We start from the raw sequence: 20,105 nt of genomic DNA, 5'->3' as shown, positions 1-20,105 counted from the left end.
GAATCCTGATTTTACATTCCTCTTAGCACATACCTTGAAGTAGCACATACCCTTGAGCATTTACTGACAAGATTTAAAAAGTTGCTAGACACCCAAATTCCCGACTAGTTCCACAGCCTCAGGCCCCTCAACAAGCACAGTTACAGGTACAATCTAAAGTTCCAGGGCTTCCCTGGTGGCGCAGTGGTTGAGAGTCCGCCTGCCAATGCAGGGGACACGGGTTCATGCCCCGGTCTGGGAAGATCCCACATGCCGCGGAGCGGCTAGGCCCGTGAGCCATGGCCGCTGAGCCTGCGCGTCCGGAGCCTGTGCTCCGCAGTGGGAGAGGCCACAGCGGTGGGAGGCCCCTGTACCGCAAAAAAATAAAAAATAAAAATAAAATAAAAAATAAAGTTCCAGTAGGGTTTGTGGAATCTGTCAGGACAGAACTGGATCCCTCAGGGACAAAGTAAACAAAAGCCAGTGTTCATTTAGTCCCAAACCAGAGTGAGGATAAGAGTTTGACCCAGCCTGGACCCTACTGGTTTTAAACTAATGAGTTGAAACTCTGGAAGGCTAGGCATGTCTGACAATCTTTCTGCAGCCACAATACCCTCTAATAATAACAAAGAGCCCTCTCTATGAAATTCTATTCACAGCAGAGGTGTGGTTGACACTCATAGGGGTAATGAACTTGGGAATTAAGAGTTCTGATTCTTCAACTGCCAAAGTTATGTTTCACAGAACAGGTCAGTAGGAATATAGGTAGCTTTTGTATCCAATCATTTGCAAATTAATAAGGAAAAAATATACCAACATAGTATCTTACTGTACAAGATGACAATCTTAAGAATTTGTACATGTATCATGTGAAACATTTCTAATTTCTATTTTGCAAGATATTTGACAATGTACAAATAATACCCAGTTCTAGGTGATGACTTTTGTATTTTGATTTATTTACAAAATCTCTCCACATAATAGTAACTAACTACCTCTTTTTTAAAAATCGGCATTGGTCCTATAATGGCCATTAGGATAAATTCTTTAAGCCTACAAAAGCCGCCTTAGTACCTCTATTCCCAGACATATTACTGTTAACTAAAAATCTGACTCCAAAGCCCACATGTAGTTTCTAATTCTGAATATACAGTCATTTTGAAGTACAATCTCATTAGATTGACAGGGGACAGTGGAGGACCCAAGCAGTCCTATCAACCTCTATAAGAGGTGTACATCAGCCTACTGTTTACATACTTCTAGCTGTACCACCGTTTATTTGTAATGGGACCATGAGGTTGCCCCATTACACTAAAACGTGGTTCCTTTGGAAAAACAAAGCATTCTCTAAGACCAGCTAGACTGGTCAGCAGGTTGAATAAAAAGTAGCAGTCAGCAGTGAAAAATGGTTTTATTTCTTTGAACTTTTTCCTTTTCCTTTTCTGGACTCTTTTTCTGATTTTGAAGGCTTTGAAGATTTTGTCTTTTTCTGCTGGGAGGGAAAGATGCACAAAATAGTTAGTAGCTGTGTTTATGAGTAAATGAAATAAGTTCATCTCTACAATACATCAAATCTTTACCTGCAACTTAATAAAGAAGAAAGGTTGCAAACACCTAGATCTTGAACTACAGCTACCCTTGATGAGCTTACTAATAACAACTGGCCAGCTGTAGCTTTGAACTATTGAAAAGCTATTTAGACTCTAGAACTAGGATATGTTCCCCAGAACATCGATGTATTTAAGAAAGACAAAATAAGCAAGATATAATTTACACACACGGTTATGTTTTCATGAAGAATTTCCTTTTCTTTCAGTTTCAGATTAGAGATCCAAACACACTCAGTTTGAGCAGGGGAGGGAGTAGACTTCTTATGTCTACACAAGACTAGAGAGAGCCACACTGGAGAAGGCCACTATTCCCACCCCTGCACACACAAAACAGAATCGAGGGGCAAGAATGATAAATGCACACACACTAGGGACAGAAGAGGATACAAACTAGATTCCTTTGCCTCAGCCAATGATAAACAGGGGGCTGATACCATACATAATTTTAATCTTTCCTAGCAAAAGATGAGGATGTTTTGCTCTGGGAAACTTCTATGGGCATTTCAACAGCTATAGCAAAAAATAAATAACAGAAAGGAGAAATGGTTTCATTAAAAATGCTTTTCTTGATTATGCTATGAAAATGTGTCTGTGGGTAAAGCACACACCAATGGCAAATAAAAAAAATAGTCCTTTTTCCAACAGAGCATATGACCATCAATATGATGGCCTGTTTTTTGCTGTCTGGCTCTTCCACTGTTATAAGAAGTTGACTGTTTATGAAAGTGAAATCTACACCTTCTTCACCCTGGGAACTGTGATGAACAAAACAGAAAGTATTTTCAGCTTCCTCTGTTACTTGCTAAACAGGCTCTGAATAATTTCAAAAGGCAAGTTATACACAAGATAAGCTATTTTGAGGGAGTATCATAGCTTCTCCTATTTGCAGATGAAAATACTACCTTGATCATAGCATCAATTTCCAAAGTGTCCTGGTCTTTCTCATCAGATTGAGAGTCATCTTCATTTAACTCTTCATTGTATTCAGAATCCAGCGCTGGGCCTGTGCTGTGTCTGTGTGTCTTTACTGCCTGGAGTGAATACGGAATAAGGTGGACTTCCTTATTGTAAGCTCTTGTGAAGGCTGCTTTCACCTACACAAAAGGAATAGAGGGAGGTTTTTAAAACTCTAACTGCCAAACAACCCCTTTAAACTCTGTAGGCCTAGAGGCCCTGAGAGACCCTAGGAGCCCCTTGAAATTGTTTGTAAAATATGTATGCATGTACATGTAAGTATATCTATATGCATTTTCCTATGGAGAAGTTCCATATTTTTCATGACATTCTTAATAGAGCCATGACTCAAAAAATAAGAATCAGTATTTGAGAACATTAGGCAGATTTTTTAAAGTCACTTTAAGTCATCAATTTTTTCTATTCAGTGTTCTCTGCAGTTCTACAAAGTGACAAGCAAAGTTAGTCAGTGAACCAATAAATCAAAAAAGGTTTACAATAAAGTACAAGTTAAAGTTGTCCTTTAATTACCACAAAATATCTAAATTACCTTTACCACAAAAATAGGCTATTTCAAAATACTAAGTAACTTGAAAAGCCTTAACCTCAAGCTTCTAAACCTAACTGTAGAATTAGTCCACAAATTCTAACAATGGATGTCTCTTGTGAGAATTTACCTATAGTCATACCTGTAGTCAGGTCAAAATTCTAGAGAAGACAAGCCACAGAGAACATGTCTTCTAGAACAGCACCAAGTAAACAAGCACAAGGGTGACATATTAGATATCACAAACTCATGTTATGTCACTTTAGTTTCTTCATGTTCACTATATAAAGTAGGGGATACATCATTACATAATAGATTGTCCAACTGTAATAAATACACTAAAACACAGATTAGGCAGACTAAGAAAAAGTCTAAAAATGTTCAGCCAGAAAACACTTCTTTTCATAATGCATTACCACCACCTCACTTTTACTTCCCCAGGCTCATCTGCCTATCCTTGTAAGGAATACATCTACATTTGCTCCTCAGATTTCACACCTTCCTTTTCCATGCAGGCTAAGGCAAAGATAAAACTATAAATTATAAAAGTCAAATCCCAAAGTCTACTCTTAATATTGTACTCAAATAGTATCTTTGGAAAGCACAGACCATAAGCAAAAAGCATTTAAGAAAAGAAATTAAACTTTTAAAAGCATCTAAAACATCTCTGACGTACTCCTAGTACATGGTAATTACAAAGTGATGGAGAACCAGTGGGGTACACAATTTACCTTGGGATCCAGCTTGGAGAAGGGACTAGGTCTGTCTCCCCAGCTGCTCATTTCCATGATATTCTCAAAGTCTTCTTTCATCAAATAATACGTGTCCATAAGAGCAACAACATCCTGTACTCCTTCTATCCCTTGTGAGGTCAGGGGCTGTACAAGTGCATCCCTTATATGTGACAGATAATCCATGTTTACAGTCCTTTTGCTGGAGTAAGTTCTTAAACCAAAACAAAAGAGATACACTGTAATCAGTGGCAAACGACCACCAACTCATAGTTTGCTGGAGTTTAATCCACTTTTAATAATGTTAATGTATCTACACAAATATAGTAGAAACATCAAAGAGGCACACCCCAGGGCAAAGTGATACGTCACCTTGAAAAAGTGATGGGCAGGGAATAGGAGAGGAGCTGAAAGGCAGGCCTTCAGCTTGAGCAATGAGAAGAGCAGGAGAAAAGAGCCCTTTCAAGCTTCTAGAGGCCGCCTCTATCTCTTGGCTTATGGTCCCTTTGTCCATCTTCAAAGCCAGCAGTGGGAGCGCAACATCTTCACATCTCTCTGACTGATGATGCTGCCTACCTCCACCACTCCTTTTTTTTTTTTTTTTTTTTTTTTGTAAAAACACTTATGATTACATTGGGCCCATCAGATAATCCAGGGTAATCTTCCCATCTCAAGATGGGAATAAATTTGTGTTGTTTTAAGCCAGTAAGTTTTGGTAATTTGCTATAGCAGCAATAGAAAACTAACATGCGGTGGCAAAAAAAAGACCCACACCATAAACTACAAAGAGGGATCATAGAAGGAAGAAGAATTCTACAGGAACAGAAGAAAGGAACATCTCAGTTCAGTTTTAAACAAAAGTTAAGGTTAGACTAATGTTAATATTCTCTCCAGGGACTAGAAAGGAAAATAAGATTGCTTAAGTAGTTCTTCATGGTTAAAAATGAATCCCTAAAGTTCACTTAATATTTGTGTGCAAGCACATTTCTAAGTTTCTAAACTGTAAAAAATTTAACCAAATAATAAGAATTTTTGAACATCCTTAAACTTCTCCAAGGACATTGGTTTTCAATCATCTGAGATTCCACCTTCTGTAATACACTAAACTGTATCCCCTTGTCCCAAATGACTAGGTCAGTTTACTATTAGGATGGGAGGCAAAAACTAGTTCATTTATTTAAATAGTTCCCTTTTTCCTATTAATTTATTTGGAGGCCAATATATTATGTATGCCTACTAGTAATAGGCATAGTCACAATAACAATAAATAATAGCACTACCTCAGATTTATATAGCTTTAAAACTTATCTTAACATTATGGCACATCTACCATCTGGCTTTATTCTCCAAAGTATCCTTTTAAGTGATAAAATGAGTGTCATACTAATTACAGATAATAAAACTCAGGGCCATGAACTTATCCATGTTCACTTATCTAGTTAGTAATGAAATCAAAACTAAAACACAAATCTTTGTGACTCATGCTATCCTTATTAAAGGCCAAATATACTACCCTGATAAAATGCCACACACAGAGTAATACCCCGCTTACCTGAGACTCATATGCAATGCTAGGTCCTGAACAATACGATCGTGTTTGCCCATAGATGAGTGCTTCCCCAACCAACTTGGGAAGGTAGGAAACTGGGTCATGTACCCCCTCATTAACTCTCCAGGAAGAACACTGGCATAAATGGCCTGAAAAAATTAATTGCAATCCACAAGTTAAATTCAGTACTGAGTTAAGTTGCTTCTCTAGCAGCTGTTGGCTTCCAAGCAGTCTCCAGAAAATGCAGTAACATTGCTCCCCATACCTAATTCCAAGATAGGCCCCTTCCCTCTCTCCCTCATCTGTTGGTATGGGAAACTTCAACGTGAGAAAACAATTAATTGCAGTAAATGCCTTGGTCTAAAACATGTTATGGCCCTCACAGATCATCTAGCCAACCCAGACTCAGCCAAATGATCTCAACATACACCAGTTACCTCTCAATGCCAGTGTTATAGAAAAAACTGTTTAAGAGGAATATGATTGTCTTCAACATAATATCAATAAACCAGGTGGATCAAAGCATGGAAAATCTAATAATTAGAGAATTAAGTAAACTGGCACTTGAGAAAAGTTTTTTTTAAAGGTATCCTTGGATATCTTCTATATCCAGGGTTTTTACCTTTTTTTATATGTATATAAATTTATTTATTTTTGGCTGTGTTAGGTCTTTGTTGTGGGCTTTCTCTAGTTGTGGTAAGTGTGGGCTACTCTTCATTGCGGTGCACAGGCTTCTCATTGCGGTGGCTTCTCTTGTTGTGGAGCATGGGCTCTAGGTGTGCAGGCTTCAGTAGTTGTGGCATGCAGGCTCAGTAGTTGTGATGAACAGGCTTAGGTGCTCCGTGGCATGTGGTATCTTCCCAGACCAGGGCTCGAACCCGTGTCCCCTGCACTGGCAGGCAGATTCTTAACCACTGCGCCACCAAGGAAGTCCCAGGGTTTTTACTTTTTTAAAGGTTGGAATTATACATAAATCTTGTGTCCTGCTTTGTTCTAATAATATTCTCTCATAAGTATTTTTTAGATTAAATCATCTTTACAAGTAATTTTAAAGGCTGCCTAATGTTCCATCAAGAGGATTTACCATAATTAATCAGACTCCTATTGCTGAACATGGAGATTTTCTCCCATTTCTTGCTATCAAAATTAATGCTTTAGGGCAGGGGTCCCCAACCCCCAAGCCACGCACCAGTATCGGTAGGAACCGGGCTGCACAGCAGGAGGTGAGCGGTGGGCAAGCGAGTGAAGCTTCATCTGTATTTACAGCCGCTCCCCATCGCTCGCATTACTGCCTGAGCTCCACCTCCTGTCAGATCAGTGGTGGCAATTAGATTCTGATAGGAGCGTGAACCCTACTGTGAACTGTGCACATGAGGGATCTAGGTTACGTGCTCCTTATGAGAATCTAATGCCTGATGAACGGAGGTGGAGCTGAGGTGGTCCCATCACCCCCAGATGGGACCATCTAGTTGCAGGAAAACAAGCTCAGGGCTCCCACTGATTCTGCATTATGGTGAGTTGTATAATTATTCCATTATATATTACAATGTAACAATAATAGAAATAAAGTGCACAATAAATGTAATGTGCTTGAATCATCCCAAAACCATTCTCCCCCCACCATCCGTGGAAAAACTGTCTTCCATGAAACTGGTCCCTGGTGCCAAAAAGGTTGGGGACCCCTGCTTTAGGAAGTATTTTTGCACATAAAGCTCTTCCTGTGTTTAACATTATTTCTCCAGGATAAATTCTCATAGGTATAATTATTAGGTATAAAAAAAATGAACACTTTTAAAGCATAAGAGAAAGGAATCTTTAAAAGAAGAGTAGACCTCCAGAAGTCCCTTGCTTGTTAGGTCAATATTACATAAATATGCAAAACTCAAGAATAAATAACCAGTTTAATTATGAAAGTTTGCACAACTCTGTTTTGAGTAAAAGATATCAACCTAAATAAAGTACCCAATACAAAGCTGCCTCTGTAGCAAGGAAGAATAAAGAAAATCAGAATTCATATATCAGAAAAATGGCTGCAAACCTGCCCTGGTTGCATTTCTTCAGGGATGAGCTACTTAGTAACAACCTGGGAGAGCCAAGAATGACAAAAAAACAAATGGATTCTTAAGGTAAAAGAGAGCAAATGAAACTTTTGACTCACATCTTAGTTATGACCAAAATCTGACATTCCTATTTCCGTATGTCCATTTACATTAAAAACATTGAAAAATAAGAGTAGATTAAGAAACAAATAATAGTGACCACAAGGTACTTTAATCTATAACAGATTATATTTTTTGCCATTAAGAGCCGTAATGTTTATCTGGTATTTCAAATAATTACAGGAGCTAAAAGCTATTTTGTTCTAACTAAAGCAGGGTCTGCACTTTAAGGAAAGCCCTATGCTTACCTGTGTGGGCAGAAGACTCCAGTTTTGCTTATTCCGGATCTGACGGTCCACTAGGTCACCATCAGATATGCTGTCTGCTGCTCTGCTTAAAAGCATCAAGTGCTTTTTCATGTCACCCCTGCAGGAATAAACCAGTCCGAATTACACCACTGTCCACACTCCACACCCCTCCCTCCCAGGTATCTGGCCTTCGTAGGGCTGGGAAGGGTACTAATTCTACCCCTCACTAGCTCTGAACACTCACCCTGCGGCTACAGGCTTCACGTGTAGGTAGTTCTCCTGGACAAAGAGGGGTGCTATTGAATAATCATGAAAAAAGAGATCTAATTTGTCCACAAGTGACATATGAGCAGTCTCCTCTCCAGTTACAAACACCTTCCGGGCAACATCAAATGGGCCCTAAAAAGAGAGAGGGACATACCTAGTAGAATGACCAATATCCAAAACACTGACAACACCAAATGCTAGCTAAGATGTGGAGAAACAGAAACTCTCTTTCACTGCTGGTAGGAGTGCAAGATAGTACACTTTGGAAGACAGATCAGTAGTTTCTTACAAAACTAAATATATTTTTAACATACCATCCAGCAACTGGGCTCCTTGGTATTTACCCAAGTGAACTGAAAACATATCCACATAAAAAGAAATGACTTACAAAGCCATGAAAAGATATGGAGAAAACTTAAACGTATATTACTAAGTGAAAGAAGCCAATCTGAAAAGATGACATACTATACGACTCCAACTATATGACATTCTGAAAAAGGTGAAACTATGGAGACAGTAAAAAGATTAGTGGTTACCAGGGGCTGGGGGAAGGGAGGGATAAACAGGCAAAGTAAAGAGGATTTCTAGGGCAGTGAAAGTACTCTGTATGATACTACCATGGTGGACAAAGGCCACTACATATTTGTCAAAACCCACAGAATGTACACCACCAAGAGCAAACCCTAATGTTAAACTATGGACTGTGGGTGATAATGGTGTGTCAGTGTAGGTCATCAATTGAAACAAATGTGCCGTTCTGGTGGTGGGTGTTGACAGTGGGGGACATTATACAGGGGGATATGCAGGCAATCTCGATTTTGCTGTGAACCTAAAATGCCTCTGAAAATGTTTACTGATTTTTTAAAAAGAGGAAGGGAGGGGAAAATACTGTTTAATCATTGCTCTAAAGGTAATAATAAATTCTGACTGGTGACTAGGTGAAACAACACAGAGATAATTGATACAGACCTGTAGTTTCAGAGAGGTCATTTAAAATATAAGCCAACTGAAACAAGATTATTCTCAACAGTTCCAAAACCATTCAAAACATGAAATCCATATATAAGGGACTCTAGAAAGGCCATTTCATAATTACTGAGGCATAAAACTTCCCTTTCTCAAAATTTACAATTACATTGACAGTCCTTAAGGAAAAATTCATTTGAATTAGAAACACTTTTAGCACCTGTCTATATCTCTTACTATAAAGATCCATAGGTTCCACAGGTGTCTCAAGGAACTATAATAATTATTTCAATTAAATTAATACTAACAGGAAGAGAAGTGCTTTGGCACTTAAGAAGTGGAAATTTATTTTACCAATTTGATATCCTTTTTGGCTCTATGAGAATCAGCCTTAGCCTGGTCATAGGTTAGTGCTTTACTTCGTGCACACCACATACTCAGATTGTGTAGAACCTGAAAGAATCACAAGTAAGACACTGTTAAGACAGGAAAATACTGCCACTCCCCATCCCCAAAACACTGAAGGCATCCATTCAAAATAATCATCAATGTTATATAATATATATCTCATTTACCTGTCTGATATCTTGATTGGCTCCCAAAATTATTTCATTCATAGCTGGAGGGGGAATCTTTAAACCCTCTTTAAATGCAATAGACATCATAGCACCCTGAAATTGACAAAGGGGAATGAATCTTCACTGATTTTTTTTTAATTCGTATAATCAGATTTTAAAAAAATATTTATCAGGTACTTTAAAAAACTGACCCATAAAACACAGAAAAAATAAAATGACACTTTCCCAAAGAATATTATAAGTTTCAGTCTCCAGGCTTTGAAGATTGGAGATCTTATGGGACATTTTTCTACAAATCTTTCATCTGAAAAGATTTCCGCTTTATGATGAGGTTCTGCCCACACTTCCAATCTTCTAGGAGCTTGTAAAATTGTGGAACTGAAGAGCCATTGTGGATCTTGGATATTACCTTTCCCAAGCCTCATATATCCCAGAAATCATATTTTCACTCACAGAAAGATAGACAAGATGAAAAGGCAGAGGGCTATATACCAGATGAAGGAACAAGATAAAACCCCAGAAAAACAACTAAATGAAGTGGACATAGGCAACCTTCCGGAAAAAGAATTCAGAATAATGATAGTGAAGATGATCCAGGACCTTGGAAAAAGAATAGAGGCAAAGATCGAGAAGATGCAAGAAATGTTTAACAAAGATCTAGAAGAATTAAAGAACAAACAAACAGAGATGAACAATACAAGAACTGAAATGAAAACTACACTAGAGGGCTTCCCTGGTGGCGCAGTGGTTGAGAGTCCACCGGCCGATGCAGGGGACGCGGGTTCGTGCCCCGGTCCGGGAAGATCCCACATGCCGCGGAGCGGGTGGGCCCCTGAGCCATGGCTGCAGAGCCTGCGCGTCCGGAGCCTGTGCTCCGCAATGGGAGAGGCCACAACAGTGAGAGGCCCGTGTACCGCAAAAAAAAAAAAAAAAACTACACTAGAAGGAATCAAAAGCAGAGTAACTGAGGCAGAAGAACAGATAAGTGACCTGGAACACAGAATGGTGGAATTAACTGCTGTGGAATGGAAAAAAGACAAAAGAATGAAAAGAAACGAAGACAGCCTACGAGACCTCTGGGACAACATTAAATGCAACAACGTTTGCATTATAGGGGTCCCAGATGGAGAAGAGAGAGAGAAAGGACCAGAGAACATATTTTAAGAGATTATAGTCAAAAACTTCCCTGACATGGGAAAGGAAATAGCCACCCAAGTCCAGGAAGCGCAGCAAGTCCCATACAGGATAAACCCAAGGAGAAACATGCCGAGACACATAGTAATCAAACTGGCAAAAATTAAAGACAAAGAAAAATTATTGAAAGCAGCAAGGGAAAAACGACAAATAACATACAAGGGGACTCCTATAAGGTTAACAGCTGATTTCTCAGCAGAAACTCTACAAGCCAGAATGGAGTGGCATGATATACTTAAAGTGATGAAAGGGAAGAACCTACAACCAAGATTACTCTACCCAGCAAAGATCTCACTCAGATTCAATGGAGAAATCAAAAGCTTTACAGACAAGCAAAAGCTAAGAGAATTCAGCACCACCAAACCAGCTCTACAACAAATGCTAAAGGAACTTCTCTAAGTGGGAAACACAAGAGAAGAAAAGGACTTACAAAAACAAACCCAAAACAATTAAGAAAATGGTAATAGGAACATACATATTGATAATTACCTTAAACGTGAATGGATTAAATGCTCCAACCAAAAGACACATGCTCACTGAATGGATACAAAAACAAGACCCATATACATGCTGTCTACAAGAGACCCACTTCAGACCTAGGGGCACATTCAGACTGAAAGTGAGGGAATGGAAAAAGACAGTCCATGCACATGGAAATCAAAAGAAAGCTGGAGTAGCAATACTCATATCAGATAAAATAGACTTTAAAATAAAGAATGTTACAAGAGACAAGGAAGGGCACTATATAATGATCAAGGGATCAATACAAGAAGAAGATATAACAATTATAAATATATATGCACCCAACAGAGGAGCACCTCAATACATAAGGCAACTGCTAACAGCTATAAAAGAGGAAATCGACAGTAACACAATAATACTGGGGGACGTTAACACCTCACTTACACCAATAGACATATCATCCAAAATGAAAATAAATAAGGAAACAGAAGCTTTAAATGACACAATAGACCAGATAGATCTAATTGATATTTATAGGACATTCCATCCAAAAACAGCAGATTACACTTTCTTCTCAACTACACACAGAACATTCTCCAGGGTAGATCACATCTTGGGTCACAAATCAAGCCTCAGTAAATTTAAGAAAATTGAAACCATATCAAGCATCTTTTCTGACCACAATGCTATGAGATTAATAACCAAGAGATCACTGAAGAAAACAAAGAGGAAATCAAAAAATACCTACAGACAAATGACAATGAAAACACAACGATCCAAAACCTATGGGATGCAGCAAAAGCAGTTCTAAGAGGGAAGTTTATAGCTATACAAGCTTACCTCAAGAAACAAGAAAAATCTCAAATAAACAATCTAAACTTACACCTCAAGGAACTAGAGAAAGAAGAACAAACAAAACCCAAAGTTAGCAGAAGGAAAGAAATCACAAAGATCAGAGCCGAAATAAATGAAATAGAAACAAAGAAAACAACAGCAAAGATCAATAAAACTAAAACCTGGTTCTTTGAGATAAACAAAATTGATAAACCATTAGCCAGACTCATCCAGAAAAAGAGGGAGAGGACTCAAATCAATAAAATTAGAAATGAAAAAGGAGAAGGTACAACAGACACTGCAGAAATACAAAGCATCCTAAGAGACTACTACAAGCAACTCTATGCCAATAAAATGGACAACCTGGAAGAAATGGACAAATTCTTAGAAAGGTATAACCTTCCAAGACTGAACCAGGAAGAAACAGAAAAATATGAACAGACCAATCACAAGTAATGAAATTGAAACTGTGATTAAAAATCTTCCAACAAACAAAAGCCCAGGACCAGATGGCTTCAACGGCGAATTCTATCAAACATTTAGAGAACAGCTAACACCCATCCTTCTTAAATTCTTCCAAAAAATTGCAGATGAAGGAACACTCCCAAGCTCATTCTACGGGGCCACCATCACCTTGATACCAAAACCAGACAAAGATACTACAACAAAAGAAAATTGCAAACCAGTATCACTGATGAATATAGATGCAAAAATTCTCAACAAAATACTAGCAAACAGAATCCAACAACACATTAAAAGGATCATACACCACGATCAAGTGGGATTTATCCCAGGGATGCAAGGATTCTTCAATATACGCAAATCAATCAGTGTGATACACCATATTAACAAACTGAAGAATAAAAACCATATGATCATCTCAATAGATGCAGAAAAAGCTTTTGACAAAATTCAACACCCATTTATGAAAAAACTCTCCAGAAAATGGGCATAGAGGGAACCTACCTCAACATAATAAAGGCCATATACGACAAACCCACAGCAAACATCATTCTCAATGGTGAAACACTGAAAGCATTTCCTCTAAGGTCAGGAATGAGACAAGGATGTCCACTCTCACCATTATTATTCAACATAGTTTTGGAAGTCCTAGCCACGGCAATCAGAGAAGAAAAAGAAAAAAAAGGAATACACATTGGAAAAAAAGTAGTAAAACTGTCACTGTTTGCAGATGACATGATACTATACATAGAGAATCCTAAAAATGCCACCAGAAAACTACTAGAGCTAATCAATGAATTTGGTAAAGTTGCAGGATACAAAATTAATGCACAGAAATCTCTTGCATTCCTATACATTAATGATGAAAAATCTGAAAGAGAAATTAAGGAAACACTCCCATTTACCATTGCAACAAAAAGAATAAAATACCTAGGAATAAACCTACCCAGGGAGACAAAAGACCTGTATGCAGAAAACTATAAGACACTGATGAAAGAAACTAAAGATGATACCAACAGATGGAGAGATATACCATGTTCTTGGATTGGAAGAATCAATATTGTGAAAATGACTATACTACTCAAAGCAATAAATATACAGATTCAATGCAATCCCTATCAAATTACCAATGGCATTTTTTACAGAACTAGAACAAATCATCTTAAAATTTGTATGGAGACACAAAAGATCCCGAATAGCCAAAGAAGTCTTGAGGGAAAAAAACGGAGCTGGAGGAATTAGACTCCCTGACTTCAGACTATACTACAAAGCTACAGTAATCAAGACAATATGGTACTGGCACAAAAACAGAAACACATATCAATGGAACAAGATAGAAAGCCGAGAGATAAACCCATGCACCTATGGTCAACTAATCTATGACAAAGGAGGCAAAGATATACAATGGAGAAAAGACAGTCTCTTCAATAAGTGGTGCTGGGAAAACCGGACAGCTACATGTAAAAGAATGAAATTAGAACACTCCCTCACACCATACACAAAAATAAACTCAAAATGGATTCGAGACCTCAATGTAAGACCAGATACTATAAAACTCTTAGAGGAAAACATAGGAAGAAGACTCTTTGACATAAATCACAGCAAGATCTTTTCTGATCCACCTCCTAGAGTAATGGAAATAAAAACAAAAATAAACAAATGGGACCTAATGAAAATTCAAAGCGTTTGCACAGCAAAGGAAGCCATAAACAAGACGAAGACAACCCTCAGAATGGGAGAAAATATTTGCAAACGAATCAAAGGACAAAGGATTCATCTCCAAAATATATAAACAGCTCACGAAGCTCAATATTAAAGAAACAAACAACCCAATCCAAAAATGGGCATAAGACCTAAATAGACATTTCTCCAAAGAAGACATACAGATGGCCAAGAAGCACATGAAAAGCTGCTCAACATCACTAATTATTAGAAAAATGCAAATCAAAACTACAATGAGGTATCACCTCACACCAGTTAGAATGGGCATCATCAGAAAATCTACAAACAACAAATGCTGGAGAGGGTGTGGAGAAAAGGGGACCCTCTTGCACTGTTGGTGGGAATGTAAGTTGATACAGCCACTATGGAGAACAGTATGGAGGTTCCTTAAAAAACTAAAAATAGAATTACCACATGATCCAGCAATCCCACTACTGGGCATATACCCAGAGAAAACCATAATTCATAAAGACACATGCACCCCAATGTTCACTGCAGCACTATTTACAATAGCCAGGTCATGGAAGCAACCTAAATGCCCATCGACAGACGAATGGATAAAGAAGTTGTGGTACATATATACAATGGAATATTACTCAGCCCTAAAAAGGAACGAAATTGAGTCATTTGTTGAGACGTGGATGGATCTAGAGACTGTCATACAGAGTGAAGTAAGTCAGAAAGAGAAAAACAAATATCGTATATTAACGCACGTATGTGGAACCTAGAAAAATGGTACAGATGAACCGGTTTGCAGGGCAGAAGTTGAGACACAGATGTAGAGAAAAAATGTATGGACACCAAGTGGGGGAAAACCGCAGTGGGATGGGGATGGTGGTGTGCTGAATTGGGCAACTGGGATTGACATGTATACACTCATGTGTATAAAGTTGATGACTAATAAGAACCTACAGTATAAAAAACAAACAAACAAACAAAAAAAGAAATAATATTTTCTCTGTGTATATGCCTTGATAAAGCTCAGAACTTGAAGCACTGGTTCAAAAGTTACGTTTATGTCAAAACTGTAATAGCTGTAGTTCCTCCCCAAATTGTACTCATTTATACATCTGTCATTAACATATGAAAATACCCTTTCCCATACCCTAGACAACACAATATATTGTCAAGATATAAAAATGAAAAAAAAAAAAAAAACTGACCCAAAAATATATAGTATAGTGTGATGGAGAAAAATATTCCAATTATCATACCTTAATTTGTTCAACCCGAGGTCTTTGAAAACGAAGATCAAAACAATAATGAACCAAAGATCGAATCTTGGGATGATTTCTATCATTGCACATACAAATAATGGGAATTTTTGTATGTTTTATCAGGCCAATTAATTCCTGAAAGGTAAATTTGCAACATAAAAACAATTTATAAAAGAACAACAAAATATCACACAACGTATGTATTTTAGGTTTTAAAACCTCCTCAGCAACATGCCTAAATTGCTGTAAATATCACAGCATGATAATTAGTTCTTTAAATATATATATATTTTTTTAAATAAAAATCAACAGTAAAACTTCAAAAATACAGTGCTTTCATTACCTGAATTCCTCCCCTGTCCTCATTGCCGGCCATGCCGTCTACTTCATCCATGATGAGAGCATGTTTCGTGCCTACTGAATGGGCTGCTCCGCCTGCCCCACGTTGAGAAGCAATGGGACGGGACACAAACAAAATCACAATTGTTCAAATACAGCTGCTTTAAAAATGTATCTATGTAACACAGGTCCATGGTGTGAAATTCAAAAGACACAAGAGTAAGCAGTGAAAAGAAATTCTTTCCCACCTCTGTCCCCTAGGATGCGCAGTTTCTAGAGGCAAACAATGGGAACAGTCTCCTGTACGTATATCCCTTAGGAGATGTTCTACACATATTAAAAACATGTGTACATAAAAATATACACCATGGTTTTATCATTTAATATGTTTTTGTGATCTGTTCCTTATCTGCACATACAGAACACCTCATTTATTAAAGGCTATTTAAATATTCCATTTTACACATACATCATAACCACTTTCCACTGATAAAATATGAAATGCCTCCAATCTTTTGCTATAATGAATCGTGTGCAATGAATACCCCTACATACATCTGTCATTTTGCATATATACAAGTATAACAGTTGCTAAATTCCAGGAATTGGATTTTCTGGGTTAAAGGGTATATATAATTCAACTTTGAGCAATACTGTCAGATTGCTCTCCAGAGCTGTACTGATTTATACTACCACCAATCATGTATAAGAGTGACGTTTCCTGAGCAAATTCTTTTTATCATCTTCTACCATTCAGGTGACCATGCAATATACCACAGATTCTAAATATGCAGTATAGTCTGTAATTTGGGTATCTTATTTTCCGCATAAACTCTGGCCACGCCAGACCACTAGCTACAACCAGAAACACAGTGACACTTTCACACTATGTCCTTTCTCTTCCTCTACCACCTTTACCTGAAATAACCTCTTCCACCCACAAACTATTCTCTTTCTCATTTTTCAAGGCCCTTTGAACAAACGTCACCCTTTTACTGGTAGTTTTCCCCAATGTCTCAAACAGAATCATTCCCTCACCTACAGCCTTTATCTCCTCTCTCATCGCATTGTATTATTTATCAACTTTCTCTCTTCACAGGATTCACTTTTGAATCCTCTAAAATCTGCATAAATATGTCCACATATACATTTTTATCACATTCTCAGAAACCACCTGACCAAAAAAAAAGTTACTACTGGCTTCCCTGGTGGCGCAGTGGTTGAGAGTCCCCCTGCCGATGCAGGGGACACGGGTTCGTGCCCCAGTCCAGGAGGATCCCACGTGCCGCAGAGTGGCTGGGCCAGTGAGCCATGGCCGCTGAGTCTGCGCGTCCGGAGCCTCTGCTCCGTGGCGGGAGAGGCCACAGCAGTGAGAGGCCCACATACCGCAAAAAAAAAAAAAAAAAAATTAACTACTGTCCTATCAGAATTATGTCAGAGGCTTTTCTTATTCTCTCATTATCCCTAGGTCTTAGAAGGGTGCCTGGCACATAGTAATGTTCAATACTGGTTACTGAACATTGAAATTAACCTCTTTTTCTTACATAACCTCTCCCCTCCACCAAAAAAAAAAAACAGTTTAAAAATCCACGTACTTGAATAAAAGCCTTTGATGCTGGTATTATTCAGTGATTCAGCAACAATCTCCTTCAAACTGTTCTTACTCCGAGTGTCACTTGCATTCAGTTCCACGTAGCTATATCCCAATTCCTAATCAAAATGTTGGACACCATTACTATCACAATGCAAATTAGTAACTCACCCCCCCAAAAACAAGGCAATTAAGGAAGAAAGAGAGTAGAGAAGTCACATAAGTAACCATGGGTAAAAAGATAAAGTAGGATACTAACAGACAATAAGATTAACTATAATATGCCTCACATTATTAAGAGATTTTTTAAAAATATCATATACATAACATACCACACACATGTAAACACACACAAGTTTGGTCTTAAAACCTTAGCTCACATAGCACTAATCTGGAAGAGTATATTTGAACACTAGCAATTTTAAGAAGTTTGCTTCTTAAAGTCCCTAAAAGAATTAAATATAACCATCCTAAAATTTCAATAGTAGATCTAGAATTAATCTTTATTAAGATACCAAAAAGTAATTATTGACTCTTCAAGATAAACTACAGAGTTAAATCATTCTTTGTCAAACTATCCCGATACACAATCTTCCTGGCAAATTGTGAAAAGTAATTTGGACTTATTTCCCAAAATTGATCATTATGTTGATCATAAGGCATTATGAAAGACCGTAATTCAATTCCCAAAAAAAGTAATGATAGGGCTTCCCTGGTGGCACAGTGGTTGGGAGTCTGCCTGCCGATGTGGGGGACACGGGTTCGTGCCCCGGTCTGGGAGGATCCCGCATGCCGTGGAGCGGCTGGGCCCGTGAGCCATGGCCGCTGGGCCTGCGCGTCCGGAGCCTGTGCTCCGCAACAGGAGAGGCCACAACAGTGAGAGGCCCGCATACCACACACACACAAAAAAAGTAATGATAATAATAAAGGGGAAAAAAAGCCATCTTCAGGGCTTCCCTGGTGGCGCAGAGGTTGAGAGTCTGCCTGCCGATGCAGGGGACGCGGGTTCGTGCCCCGGTCCGGGAAGATCCCACATGCCGCTGAGCGGCTGCGCCCGTGAGCCATGGCTGCTGAGCCTGCGCGTCCGGAGCCTGTGCTCCACAACGGGAGAGGCCGCAGCAGTGAGAGGCCCGCATACTGCAAAAAAAAAAAAAAAAAAAAAAAAAAGCCATCTTCACAATTGTAAAGACTAGGGAAAAATTTTTTTGTTTTTCTAAATGTTAAATAAAAGAGTAGAAAATATATTTTTTATATTAGATATAATAGAGTAGAAATATAGTTTCTATATTATATATAGAAATATAGAAATAATAGAGTAGAAAATATAGTTATTACACCAACTATAAATTTATGGTCTGGTCCATACAACAAAGACTAAATGAAACCACCAGCCTATCCAACAGAGGGTTGGGAAATCCAGCAATAAATTTTTAAAATATATATTTATTTATTTATTGGGTTGCACCAGGTCTTAGTTGCGGCACACAGGCTCCTTAGTTGTGGCATGTGAACTCTTCAGTTGTGGCATGTATGTGGGATCTAGTTACCTGGCCAGGGATCGAACCCGGGCCCCATGCATTGGGAGCATGGAGTCTTAACCACTGTGCCACCAGGGAAGTTCCAATCCAGCAATAAATTTAAAGTAAGTTTAAAACCTCTCATTTTATTATGCTGATACTATTTCATGTATCGTTTCATACCATCCTGATACATGAGCCCTGGTTGGCTCTAGTGCCTCGTCCTCTCATTGTCCAGAGATATGGCAGCTGTAGAGACAACAAGAGCAAAGGCAGGATCCCATTGCAGTGAAGAGTTAGACTACCTGGGTTCACACTGTGCCACCACCCTCCTCTATAAGCCTGTTTTTCGTTTCTCACATGAGGATGGCAACAGTACCTATATTGAGTACACACAATTCTTCCTACAAGGGCATATAAGATATCTGTATCTATAAGAGTCTGTAAGACATATTATCTATAAGATTATACACCCAAGGGCTTATTTGCACACCGTCTGACACACAAGTGAGTATCACCTATTATTATAATTACCAATATTAAAAAAAAGGATGAAAATGACAAATATGCCCAGAACCAAAGCAAATTCTAGAGGTTTGATTTTAGAAAAGTAATGACAGAATACCCACCTGACAAACCAGAGAAGCTGTGGTTGTTTTGCCAACACCAGGAGGGCCTGAGAGCAATGCAGCTTTAAAACTGGAGCCATCATCTTTGCCAGCAAATTTACCAAACTTTGCTGCTAGGAAAAAAGAAGTTCCAGAATGTTAACCTCTACTACCTAACAGAAATGCAGGAATGGCAGGAATAACTGCATAAAGTTAGCATCAGAAGCACCTCCAGTTTAGTTCGAAATTTGCAGAATATTTTTTACAAAGTATAAACAACAGTTTCCAGAGCATTTAGTGAAATTCTACTCCCTACCTCACCTCCACTCAAAATAAAACACGAAAACTAACTTTAAAACCCTGATCTGAAACAATCATCTTATGAGTTTCCTTTCCTACAAAAGCACAGGTCATGGAGCACACTACCTGGGCTCTGATCCTAACTCTACCGCTCACCAGCAGCTGGGAGAACTTCAGAAGTGACTTAGCCCCTCTGTGTCTGTTTCCTCCTTTGTAAAATGAGGTTAACAATAGTAATGCGTCTAGTGGACATGTTGTGAGGATGGACATG

General features: G+C 38.4%; 1 protein-coding gene across 10 annotated transcripts in view; it reads right to left on the bottom strand.

Annotated features, from left to right (window-relative positions):
• Positions 1-1,375: 1,375 nt before the first annotated feature.
• Positions 1,376-20,105, bottom strand: part of RFC1 (replication factor C subunit 1) — an 80,136-nt gene continuing 61,406 nt past the window's right edge. For 2 of the 10 annotated variants that reach the window (XM_060110976.1, XM_060111005.1), the window contains exons 14-26: positions 19,556-19,668; positions 19,110-19,175; positions 17,414-17,528; positions 15,823-15,914; positions 15,477-15,614; positions 9,586-9,681; positions 9,365-9,463; positions 8,022-8,176; positions 7,778-7,895; positions 5,374-5,519; positions 3,822-4,035; positions 2,492-2,683; positions 1,376-1,471 (exon numbers count right to left, since the gene is read on the bottom strand). In XM_060110976.1, the coding sequence (XP_059966959.1) occupies positions 1,391-1,471; positions 2,492-2,683; positions 3,822-4,035; positions 5,374-5,519; positions 7,778-7,895; positions 8,022-8,176; positions 9,365-9,463; positions 9,586-9,681; positions 15,477-15,614; positions 15,823-15,914; positions 17,414-17,528; positions 19,110-19,175; positions 19,556-19,668 (1,625 nt within the window). In that variant the 3' untranslated portion in view covers positions 1,376-1,390. The remainder of the gene's footprint in view (positions 1,472-2,491; positions 2,684-3,821; positions 4,036-5,373; positions 5,520-7,777; positions 7,896-8,021; positions 8,177-9,364; positions 9,464-9,585; positions 9,682-15,476; positions 15,615-15,822; positions 15,915-17,413; positions 17,529-19,109; positions 19,176-19,555; positions 19,669-20,105) is intronic. The other 8 variants (XM_060111029.1, XM_060111045.1, XM_060111036.1 and 5 more) reach the window with 6 other exon arrangements.

Source organism: Mesoplodon densirostris, chromosome 1 (genome assembly GCF_025265405.1).
Source record: "Mesoplodon densirostris isolate mMesDen1 chromosome 1, mMesDen1 primary haplotype, whole genome shotgun sequence".
Lineage (NCBI taxonomy): Eukaryota > Metazoa > Chordata > Mammalia > Artiodactyla > Ziphiidae > Mesoplodon > Mesoplodon densirostris.
Note: the sequence above shows the minus strand (reverse complement) of the source record. Positions and strands in the feature narration are given on the sequence as shown.